At 41.0% G+C, this 12,731-nt stretch overlaps 1 protein-coding gene across 6 annotated transcripts in view; it reads right to left on the reverse strand.

Annotated features, from left to right (window-relative positions):
• Nucleotides 1-12,731, reverse strand: part of TNRC6B (trinucleotide repeat containing adaptor 6B) — a 248,718-nt gene that overhangs the window by 127,917 nt on the left and 108,070 nt on the right. Inside the window, exon 1 of one of the 6 annotated variants that reach the window (XM_040490761.1) lies at nt 4,580-4,801. The exons of the other annotated variants lie outside the window; for them this stretch is intronic. Within the exon in view, the coding sequence (XP_040346695.1) occupies nt 4,580-4,584 (5 nt within the window). The 5' untranslated portion in view covers nt 4,585-4,801. Of the gene's footprint in view, nt 1-4,579; nt 4,802-12,731 lie in introns of those variants that run through there. 6 annotated transcript variants of the gene reach the window in all.

Here is a 12,731-nt window from a genome sequence, read left to right on the forward strand (position 1 = left end):
TTAACCACAAGCGGGTAAGAGAAGGTAATTTGTATAAACTGATGAGCAATACTGTACTAGGAAACGATTAGCGTGTGCTGCCCCCTCCCCAACCAAAGATGGTCAGAAACCCCGTCTTTAAATCACATGTTACACTTAGCGAAAATCTAATATCCAAATGATGACTAAAAATAAGGGGCTTCTTTCAAGAAGGGCTCTCCTAACGCAGGTACTCAGGACACTTCCATAGCAGGTACTTGTTATAACTACTGCACACCTAGCACCAAGTTGTGATGGCCTCTTTATCGGAGAATCTTCCTTGTTAGATTGGTACTTCTTGAGGGCAAGAACAAAGCACATTCATCTGTATTGCCTCAGGGCTTTGTCCAGTTTGAACTGCACACGAGGGGCGCCTGGGTGGCTCAGTTGATTAAGCACATCGACTTAGGCTCAGGTCATGATCTCACAGTTCCTGAGTTCAACCCCCACATCGGGCTGGCACGCAGAGCCCCCTCTGGATCCTGTCTCCTTCTCTCTCTGCCCCTCCCCCACACGCTTGCACACAGGTTCTCTTTCTCTCTCTCTCTCTCAAAAAAAAAAAAAAACATTAAAACAAAATAAAAATAAACTGCAGAAGAACAATGAGTACACTAAGTTACAAAAATTAAAATTTCTCCAGGGGCACCTGGGTGACTTAGTCTGACTTCAGCTCAGGTCACGATCTCGTGGTCCGTGAGTTCGAGCCCCGCTTCGGGCTCTGCTCTGACAGCTGAGAACCTGGAGCCTGCTTCAAATTCTGTCTCCCTCCCTCTCTGCTCCTCCCCCACTCGCACTCTGTCTCTTAAAAATAAATAAACATTGAAAAAAAATTTAGGGGCGCCTGGGTGGCTCAGTCGGTTGAGCGTCCGACTTCAGCTCAGGTCATGATCTCGCGGTCTGTGTCGAGCTCTGCGTCGGGTTCTGTGTTGACAGCTCAGAGCCTGGAGCCTGTTTCAGATTGTGTCTCGTCTCTCTCTGACCCTCCCCCGCTCATGCTCTGTCTCTCTCTCTCTCTCTCTCTCTCTCTCTGTCAAAAATAAGTAAACATTAAAAAAAAATTTTTTTTAATTTAAATTTCTCCAAAACGGTTCAGTCATGGGGCAGATGGGTAGGGTGAGGCCCACCTCCTACTACTGTTATTTGCTGGGCCTGCTCTGTGGAAGCTGAAGGCCTCCTGACTACACATCACTCTTGCAGTGTCTCTTGTAGAGGTGAAGAACTGGAAAAGCCTTGGGAGACTTGCTTCAATGTTTAGAAGTTTATTTTTAAAAATTTTTTTTTTCCTTCAACGTTTATTTATTTTTGGGACACAGAGAGACAGAGCATGAACGGGGGAGGGGCAGAGAGAGAGGGAGACACAGAATCGGAAACAGGCTCCAGGCTCTGAGCCATCAGCCCAGAGCCCGACGCGGGGCTCGAACTCCCGGACCGCGAGATCGTGACCTGGCTGAAGTCGGACGCTTAACCGACTGCGCCACCCAGGTGCCCCTAGAAGTTTATTTTTAAAGGATGGTCCTAGTGGTGATGGAGAAGGACAAGCGGCCATTCAAAGCTGTACAAGAGTTGAACTTGCACTAAATACCAAAGATGCTGGTGCTTCCTTTCTGGCACCCAGACGATAGGACTGAGAAACAGTTGAAAAATAAGACACCACTTCTGATAGATAAGCACTATCCATTTTTGTGATGTTTCGGTAAAATCTTAATAATGATTTTGTGACATTTCTTTCTGAGGCAGAGCAGCTGTGAATAATGACATTACTAAAGGATCACAAGTAGACCCAGTGTAAGGAAAAATGGATTGGGGGAGGGGGCATCTTAAGAATCATATTCATTTTCTCCGATAAGAAACTTCCTCTGCACACGCCATCTCATTTTTAAAAACCGTAACATGCAAGTTCTGATATCCCTGGTTTCTGCTCTTCATAACATCAGCCACATCTCTAAAGTTTTTAAAGCTCCATTTCACGCTATCGACAGAAAACAAAAACTTCAACAAAAGGCACAAATTAAATATTATCCATCGGCACACTTGGTACTCATTTTTATGTGCTTCTGAATTACCATACTTTGGGCCCTGCAGGAACTTAGATCCAAAATGGCAGCTGGGCTTCTGAAACTCACCAGAGCCCTAACGCTTAACATACGTGAAACGAGGTCTTATTTATCCCACTTTCCAACCTGTCTAGGAGAGAGAAGTATTTCTAAAAACATTTCAGACACTCAGATGGCATTATGTCCGTGTTCATTCTATCATCCTCCTTCTTGCCTGAGAGAGTAAGTACCCTGCTTTTTTTGGTTCCTCGGCTCCACAAACTGAATTAACCTGCTATTCACATGTTTACACGGGCCACGGAAACAAGCTAATGACAAAACATGGAAAGCTAAGGTTTTTCTCTTCTGTACGGCCAACTTAGGAAATGGGTGTGAAATCGATCATCTAAGGAGTGAAGCCCCAAGTAAGTGCTTTCATTTTCAGAAAAAAACCCAACAATGATGAGAGCTCTAATTTTCCTTCGGCCCACCACACAGCAACACTCCCTATCACTATGGTAATTTCTAGGTCTTTTCCTTTAAATTCAAGCTGTAAGAAAATTTTTAAAGAGACAAATTTGTTGCAGACTACCTCTTTAATGTAATGTTTCCAATCTCTTTTACACAAAAGCGGAACTTATATTACCAAAAACCGTACAGTGGTTTTAAACTGTCATATCTCTACGGATTCCCACTACTAATATAACAACATTAATTTTAGAAAAATAATAAAAATACTTGCTCTTTAGAGACAGAGAACTTTAATTATCTTTATGTATTCAAATGCAGAGTCTTTTTGTTAAATTAGCGTGAAAGTCCCTTCATCTACACACAATTGGCCCAAAGAAACAGGCCATTTTCAGCACAAGGGGCCAATCAATTTGAACACTGAATAAAGCTTTTGAAAGCACTATACACCCTCTTCCAGACTGTCAAATTTTCAAAACGGGCCAGCATTTCTTCCATTTTTTTTTTTTAACACTTGCAGGCCCAGCAAGCATCTTATAATTAGATTAATTAAAAAGGAAACAACAACACTGCTCCCTTCTGATCAAAATTATTCCATTTATGCTTAATTAGCTTTAATCCAAGTCTACATATTTAATGATGGGGATATGACAATTCCAGGCATTTGCATATTTTAAATACCTTTCTAAACTATACTTTGTAACAGATTTAGAAGAACAGTCCCTTTCTCATGCCAGTATGCCACGCATAAATCAGGAGGATACAAATTAGGAAAAAAAAGAAAAAAGAAAAGAAAACAAGGCCTCTCAGAGCCAGGGATGTGCTGAGGGGGTGGGGTGATTTACTCGGGGGTGGGGGCAATTTCCCCGCCACATCACAAACTACGACCCTTTCAGCCCACCAGACGAGAGAGAAGCATTACATCACACTCTTACAATGATAGGGGGAGGTGGCTCTGAGAAAGCAAGTTTTCAGCTTTCTTTCCTCCCTGCTCCCAGGCTTTCTAGAATCCTGTATTGGAAGTAATGGAATTTAACTTCAGGGCACCGCACAGTTTCGGGGGTAATGAACACACACATCCATAGAGCTACCTATTTACGTGACCCTAAACGTCCACTTCGACAATGGATACACGGCCCAAACAGGCAACAACACACACAGATGCTGAATTTGTGCCGAAAAGCCCAGTTCATCTGTACAAAATGAAACAAAAATTTGTAACCCGTGAGAAATGGAGAAGGCCAATCTACAGGGAGAAACTGATAAAGAATTCATTCCTGGTGGGGTGAATAGCTGTTTAGATCTTTAAAACACCATGTTTACAAGATAGTCCTACCACTTGGTTCGAACCACGATCAAAATAAAAGCGCATCTGGCTGCACATTTGAGAACACACACAGAGACCCGGTGTAAATGAGCGCGCGCCGAGAAGAGACGGGTGACCCACACATTGCTTGGGAGGTTTTCAAGCAGGGGAATCTACAAACCCCAAACCTCCTGGTGTTCACTCGCCCCCAGCCTGATGTTTAAAATGTATCAGGTCTTATTTTAGGTTTTACATCTCTCTAGGAAGGATGGCCTAGCTTTAAAGAAAAGAAAAAAAAAAAAAAAGGCTTTCCATGGTTGTGCTTGCCCTCCCAGATCCTTTGTCGGCCTTAGCAGCCGAAAGAATGCAAACCCATTTATATTTATGCAAATTTTTGCAGCAGATTTAAGGGGGCAGGGAGAGGTCTGTGTTTTTTAAAAACCTCTTTCTAAATATCAAATTTCCAGTTATTCGTAGTTTCATTGATTTGCAACACAGAAATGATGATGAAAATCTGTATATAAATTAAAAGTGCAATTAAATCACTTCAAAATTTAATATTCTACCAAGGCTTTTCCATTTCTAAAATGCCGAACCAAAAGTACATCACGGGTCTGATTTACACAGATTCACGAAATGTCTGAAGCCAGTCTCCATGCTAGACAAATGTCCATTTGCAACAGCACTAGTGAAAACGGTTAGACAAGATCCATATAAATCAATTGGTTTAAAAAAATTGAAAATATTTACCAACCTCATAAAGTGCAGCAGTGCTTAAATCCAGCAAATTGAGGCATACAAGGTAGAAATGGAAATGAAAAAAGGTCCAAAAAATGATTTCTTTTTGTCTATCTGTTTTTTTGTATTTTAAATATTCAGAAACCAGCAGAGACTCTGTCGGCCATTTTGGCTTGAACTAACTCTCTCACTCACTCTCCCTCTTGCTCTCTCTCTCCCCCTCTGTCTCTAAAGGAAGCAGCTTTTTGTGACCTTCAAATAGAGGCGGATCATGTGACTTCGGGTAGGTCTGTCAATCAGGAAAGGGGAGGGAGCTGGGGAATGGAACTGCCTTAAAGGGAAAGCAGCCCTTTTCCACTCACTTTCATTTGTGAAATGCTGTTATCTCCTGCTCTCCGCCTACACGCAATGAATGTGAAAGTGGCAACAGCATAAGGTTAACAGATGAACAAAATAGAAAAACCTTTATTGGTTTATAGAAATATGCTCAGTTGCGAGCGATTCTTGCAGATCTTGGAGGTTGACTTGCTTGCTACAGTTCTTTGGCTGTTTGGGCAAGCATGGGCTGGCAAACTGCTCTTTAAAAGGGGGCTTAAACAATGCTTCAGCCAAACAAGAGACTAGTTTTTAAAGATTAAGGTGAAATATAGGGCACAACTGATCTCCGGCAAGCTCCTAAAATGCACAGGAGAAGACCAAAGGGAAACACCAAAGTAGAAACGGAGACTGGCAATTCAGAGAAGTTAAGTGACTTATCTCAAATCACACAGCTAGACAGAAGCAGAACAGGGGTTGGTTTCCCACATTTATCGTTTTTGGTGCATGTGTATCTGACACTCCCCCCCCCCCCCCCATAAAAACTATGCTGCGGCTACCAAGCTGACTTCCTCCAGGATCTGGCAGATTCCAGCCTTCTTTAACCCCCTCTCCCACCTGAGGAAAGGGCTCTGCAGCTGACAGCAGTAAGCAGGAAATTAAACACCTACCTGCTTTCCCCAATCCCCAAGTCCCTTCTCCTTGCTATATACATCTTGTTACACCCACCCACCAAAGAAATCCACGCAGGGATGTGTGTCTAGCTCTGGGGCTAACAGGCTGCACAGGTTTCGTTAGGCAAATCTCTTTACCTCCCGAGCCTTTTCTCATTCGGGGACTGTAAAGACGACATCACTAGATGCTATCTTCGGTTCCTTTCAACTCTAAAACTCTGCACTTGGCTTCTTTCTTTTAGCAGTTCTGTTCATCTTATCCTTGCCATCTCAAAAGTAATCCATTACTCCAGGAAGGCTTTCTTGACCCTTCCAGGCGACACCAGGTTTTCCTGTTCAACACTCCAGTAACGTCCTTTATTCCTTCTTCACAACATTGCTCATAACTGCGATTTATTATTTGCGTGAGAATTTGCTTATGGTTGATCTCCCCCAGTGTGTATAAGATGTGTATTTACCACATCTTCCTCCATTGCTGTGTGAGGCCCCACATAGTAGGTGAATAAACGAATGAAGGAATTACTTGGACTTCCATTCAGAAATGCTGGGCAGCAGGAAATCTGCCATCCAACTATAAAGAACGGAAGTCACATGGTTTCCAGAAACTCACCTCCATCTATTTATTCTAAGGAGTTGGACGGCTTAGGAAATAAATGATAGAAAGCAGGCAAAACCCTGTCAGACTCCATCTATCTCTATAAACCAAAAAAGGTGGGATTCCACAGTGTGAGTCTCCCAAATGAACGCGGCTGACCAAGGGTAATCTGATGTGCCATCCAGCAGAGAACCCATGGATTCTGTAAGCCTGGCATTCCTCGAAAAGGAACCTATGAACCCTTCCTAAATCTCACATGTTTATCATCCTGTACAGCCTCCCTCCCTCCCTTGATTTTTCCACTCTGATTGAAGAACAGGAAAGGGGCTGTTTTAGGGCAGGCGGAGGCCAACGCCTCAATGATGTGGCAGCTTGAATATTTATGGTGTAAATGCTTCCACTGTCTTAGCGCAGCCCCAAGTAGAGCAAGAGCCAGGACCCAGACAGACAATTGAGATGTAGGCAAAAGCAGGAAACTCCTTGGATGGAAATTTTGAATATTTAGTCTATTTTTATCCTTCCAATGCCTTCCAGCTGAGTTACGGAAAGCTTACTTACGTGGAGCATGCTCAACATGTTAAAATGCATGGAGATCATATAGCTGCCTTGTTTTCATTTGTGATGCTCCCTTGTTTAATGTCTTTATAATTTTGTTAAGTCTCCAATCCCCAATACAAAATATTATATATATATATATACATATATATATATGTTACCTTGTGAGTGTTAAGCAAGCTACATAAAAAGCCAGAAAATACGAACACATTTAGAAACAAATATTAGTTCTATTTTCAAATAATACGATCGATAGGTTTTCTTCAACCTCTAGACAGCTTTGTTTTGTGAGATACCTCTAACCTTAAAGCAATTAGTCCACTTGCTCACTGAAGAAACAACTGAAATAAATACTTTATTTTCAGGGGCACGTGAGTAGCTCAGTCGGTCAGGCATCCGAATTTAGCCCAGGTCTTGATCTGGTGGTTCCCGGGTTCGAGCCCTAAATTGGGCTTTCTGCTGTCCGCCTGGGGCCCACTTTGGATCCTTTGTCCCTCTCTCTCTCTGCCTCTCCCCTACTTGCACACGCGTCTGTGTGCTCTCAAAAATAAACATTTAAAAAATGTTATTTTCATTGTATTTCCAGACATTTTGGACTCTGTGATATATTTATTGTACTTTTTTTTATATTAACCATAAAACAGTGTTTTTAAATTATATTATTACAAGATGAGTATACAAAGTAATAAAAAAGATTACTTTTTTTAAACAAATATACCAGAACTTATATACTCAAATGGGTGTTCTCTTTCAAAGTTGGCACCTTTGGTAACTATATACTAAAAAAAAAAAATTTTTTTTAAGTAATTAATTTATTTATTTGTTTTGAGAGAGAAAGCACACACGCACATGGGAGAGGGGCAGAGAGAGAGAATCCCAAGCAGGGTCCACACTGTCACAGCAGAGCCCCAACGCAGGGCTTGAACTCACAAACTGAGATCATGACTTGAGCCAAAATAAAGAGTCAGATGCTTAACCAACTGAGCCACCCAGGCACCCCGGCACTAAAATATTTTTCTTAGGAAACAAGATTAAAAAATAATGAACTGAACTTTTAACTCAACAATCTAGAAAACAAGTAACAAACCAAAAATAAATTAACAATGGCAAAAGCATAAACATAAAGCAATCGTCAAAAAAGGGTAGACTGGGGGCGCCTGGGTGGCGCAGTCGGTTAAGCGTCCGACTTCAGCCAGGTCACGATCTAGCGGTCCGGGAGTTCGAGCCCCGTGTCGGGCTCTGGGCTGATGGCTCGGAGCCTGGAGCCTGTTTCCGATTCTGTGTCTCCCTCTCTCTCTGCCCCTCGCCCGTTCATGCTCTGTCTCTCTCTGTCCCAAAAATAAATAAACGTTGGAAAAAAAAAATTAAAAAAAAAAAAAAAGGGTAGACTGAATCAAGAAAACAAACACCTTTTTTGTTTTAAAATATATAGGTAGGTAATCCTTTAGAAAATCTGATCAAATTTAGGAAAAAGAGAGAGGTCATAAATTAACATTAGGGCTCAGAAAGAAGATATTATAATTACAGATTTGGGGAATAGTTTTTAAATTGTGAGAGAATTACACATAACTTGACATCAATAAACTTGAAGATAAAATAAAACGCATGACAGTCAAGAAAAACAGAAATTACTAAAATCAACTCAAAAACAGTTATGAAAACAACAATAAAAACCCACAGCAGAAATCTGTAAAATATTCAAAGAAGTAGCCAGTAAAACTACATCAGACACAAACGGTTTTCTGGGCAAATTCTACCAAACTTCTATCAGATAATTTCTATGTCATTCCTACTATTTCCAAATTTATGGAGACAAAAGAGAAAGCTTCCTCATTTCTTCTATATGGCTAACCTATTCTTGATATCCATCTGGACTGAGATGATATGAAAAATAAAACTATAGACCAATCTTCACTTGTGGAGACAAATATAAAAATCCTAAGTAAAGTATCAACAAATAGAATTGAGCAGTTTTAAGAGAACAGTTCATTATGATCATGTAAAGTTTATACCAATAATGCAAGGATGGTTAAATTATAAAATCTATTAACATAAATAACTTCATGTGTTCAACAAGTACGTACTAAATGCTTTCTATGTGCTAGTTGAGTCAGTAAGGCAAACTAGAAAGGTTCTTGTGTATGTGGAGCCAACATCCTTATGGGAGAAGGATATCACTGATAAGGAAATCCAGAGTTTGTTGGGATACAGAATGCCTGAAGAAGGCTCACTTTAGATAAGGTGATTAGGGAAGGCTTATCTCAGGCAGCACATTTAAGCTCAGTTGAAAAGCAATCCTTTGAGTTTAAAAAAAAAATTTTTTTTAAGTTTATTTATTTATTTTGAGAGAGACAGAGGCAGTGTGGGGAGGGGAGGGGCAGAGAGAGAGCGAGAGTGAGAGAGAGCGAGAGAGAGAGACAGAGAGACAGAGAGAGAGAGAATCCCAAGCAGGCTTTCCGCTGGCAGCACAGAGCCAGACTCGGGGCTCAAACCCATGAAACTGTGATATTACAACCTGAGCTGAAACCAAGAATGGGACAGAAACCAAGAGTGGGACACTCAACTGACTGAACCACTCAGGTGCCCCACCCCTTGAGTTTTTAAAAGAACAAGAGGGATGACCAGGAGGCTAGGAAAGGTGAGCTGGCGAGAGAGGTGTAAGATAAACTTGGGGAGGTAGGAAGGGTTAGATCATACTGAGTCTTTCAGGCCACAGTATTTTAAGAATTGTGGAAAGTTGGGGTATCTGGGTGGCTCAGTCAGTTGAGCGTCCAACTTTGGCTCAGGTTGAACCTCACAGTTCATGAGTTCCAGCCCCACATCGGGCTCCTTGCTGTCAGCACAGAGCCCACTTCAGATCTTCTGTCTCTCTCTCTCTTGCCCCTACCCCACCCACTCATGTGCTCTCAAAAATAAAAAAACATTTAAAAAAAAAAAAAAAAGAGGAATAGTGGAAAGTCACAGAAGAATTTTAATGCTTATTTATTTTTGAGAGAGAGAGACAGCAAGGGAGGTGCAGAGAGAGAGGGACACACAGAATCCAAAGCAGGCTCCAGGCTCTGAGCTGTCAGCAAAGAGCCAGACTTGGGGCTTGAACTCACAGACCGTGAGATCATGACCTGAGCCAAAGTTGGGTGCTTAACCATTGAGCCACCCAGGCACTTCAAAGCCACAGAAGAATGTTAAAACAGGAGGCTGAACTGCACAATTTTATCCATGACTCATTCTCCACCTACCAGCTTCTCAGGGGCCTAGGCAAATGGTTAGGACCTGAAAAAATATATTTATAAGTCAAAGACACAAAAAGAAAACTACAATCATAAAAATTAATAAATGCTTAAATGTCCTCAAAAACATAAAAACACAGGATTTTCATTCACTGTTAAATTTAGGATTTATAACATTTTCATTACATTTGAAAATAATTCTCACTTTGCAAAAATTTCTAAAAATGTTAGCTATTAAAAGATCTTAGGTAATTATAAATTAAGTCAGTTATTTGTAGCCAAAGAATTTCAGAAACAAAATTATCAATATTCTGTAAACATATGATAGCAAAAATAAATAAAACCACATGTTTAATATGGAATGTGGGTGCCTTTTAATAGGTTTCCTACAAAGAGGGGCAAAGTCTCCAAAACCTCCCTAAGTATGCATTTCAAGGCTTCAGAGGTCTTACCACCATCACTTTAGGAGAGACAGAATCAGATTTATGTTTAGAAAACTCATCCTGGCTTGTATATAGAGAATATAGTATAGAGGACCAAGAAGGGACCAGCTGAGGTAGGAGAGGTGGAGAAAAGTATACACTATATTTAAAAGGTACAAGTAATTGTCATAAGATAAATGGTTGTTGTTAAGAATGAAATTTGTGACCATGAAATCCAGTAAGGCCAATCAACTCTTTCAAGAATAAGACTCCAAATTCTGGACCCATCATTCATTCATGCAGTCAAGAACCTTTTTTTCTTTTTTTTTTTTTTTAAATATTTACCCTTGAGAAAGAAGGACAGAGTGGGGGAGGGGCAGAGAGAGAGATTGAGAGAGAGAGAGAGAGAGAGAGGGAGAGGGAGAGAGAGACACACACACAGAATCCGAAACAGGCTCCAGGCCCCAAGCTGTCAGCACAGAGTCCCATGTGGGGCTCAAACTAGGGAACAGCGAGATGATGACCCGAACTGAAGTTGGACGCTGAAACAACTGAGCCACCCAGGCGCCCCTCCCCTCTCCTTTTTTAAAGCATCCACTATGTATTACATACTGGGCTACAGCCAGGCCCTGAGGGATAAAAAGAATGGTTGCTAACACCCTGAAGGACAGAGGCAGGTAAATCCATAATTAAAATATAGCATGGTAAGTGCCATAATTAAAGAACAGAGATATAACATAGTTATGCCATGGGATTACAAAGAACTAACTTCTGGGAGAGTCAGGAAAGATTTCACAGGGGATATGAGATTTTGAACACAGTCTAAAGAATGAGTAGGAATTTGCTATGTAGAGAACACAAGAAAGGCAAAGACTTTTTTCTAAGTTTTATCAACTTCCAGTACTGTCAAATGATGGCAACAACAAAGGCTAACAAGAAATGATATAAACGGAAAAGCCAAGCTTTTCAGGATTCTTTTTTTTTTTTTTTTTTTTTTTTGTATATTTATTTTTGAGAGAGAGAGACAGAGTGCGAGTTGGGGAGGAGCAGAGAGAGAGGGAGACACAGAATCTGAAGCAGGCTCCAGGATCTGAGCTGTCAGCACAGAGCCCAACACAGGACTCAAGCCCACGAATTGAGAGATCGTGACCTGAGCCAAAGTCGGATGCTTAACCAACTGAGCCAGCCACCCAGGTGCCCCAAGCTTTTCAGGATTCTTAACCCCAACAAAATCAGAAGGTGAAAATAGCCAACGCTGCATCAGAATGTGGCTTTTACTTCTGGATCTAGTACATAGGAGGAATTCAATGAATGTTTGTTGGATGAAGGACCAAACATATAAGCAAAGGAATAAATGGATGAATACTACAAACCTAAGTATTTGCAGGGTGCGAAAGAACGTAACACTTAAAAACCTATACTTGGAAGATAAAACACGTACACAGCATAGTCAACAAGAAAGTGTGAGATAAATTGTTAACTGTACAGTTCCAGCCTAGGAGACATAAGAGTTAGAAAATATGGACACTACAGATCAGTGGAGCTGTACTTCAAAGGAAGGGCAGGACCAGAATGGTCAAAACAGATGCGTCAGTATGAAGCTAAGGAAGCTTAAGCTGCAGGACCCCTCACTGTCACGGGGCTCTCCCGAAGCTCCATTTGAGCACTGTTCCCAAATGATCTCTCTCTGCTTTTTTTCTGCTGCAATGTGTTTCTCCTCCTCCTCCTTTTTATTGTGGTAAAATACACATAACATAACATTTACCATCTTAACCAGTTGTACAGTTCAGTACTGGTAAGTATACTCACATGGTTGTGAAACGGATCTCCAGATACTTAGAGCTATTTCATCTTGCAAATCTGACATTCTATACCCACTAAACAACTCCTCTTTTTCCTCTCCCCCCAGCCCCCGGTAACCACCATTTTACTTTCTATTTATATAAATTTGACTACTTTAGATACCTCCTTTAAGTGGAATCATCCTGTATTTGGCTTTTTGTGACTGGCTTGTTTCACTTAACATAATATTCTCCAGGTCCATCCATGTTGATATATGATAGGATCTCCTTTTTTCATGGCTGACTAATATTCCAGTGTATGCATATGCCATCTTTTGTTTATCCATTCAGCCGCCAGTGAACACTTGGGGTGCTTTCACCTCTTGGCTATTTCTCTACGAATATGCATATGCAAACATCTCAATTCTTTTGGATACATACCCAGAAGGAGGATTCCTGGCTCATACGGTAGCTCTAGTTTTTATTTTTTAAGGAATCTCTATATTGTCTTCCACAGTAGTCACCTGATTTTATAATCCCACCAACAGTGCACAAAGGTTTCAGTTTCTTTGCCAACACTTGTTATTTTCTGGGTTTTT

Source organism: Herpailurus yagouaroundi, unplaced genomic scaffold (genome assembly GCF_014898765.1).
Source record: "Herpailurus yagouaroundi ecotype Mexico unplaced genomic scaffold, PumYag 182, whole genome shotgun sequence".
Classification (NCBI taxonomy): Eukaryota; Metazoa; Chordata; class Mammalia; order Carnivora; family Felidae; genus Herpailurus; species Herpailurus yagouaroundi.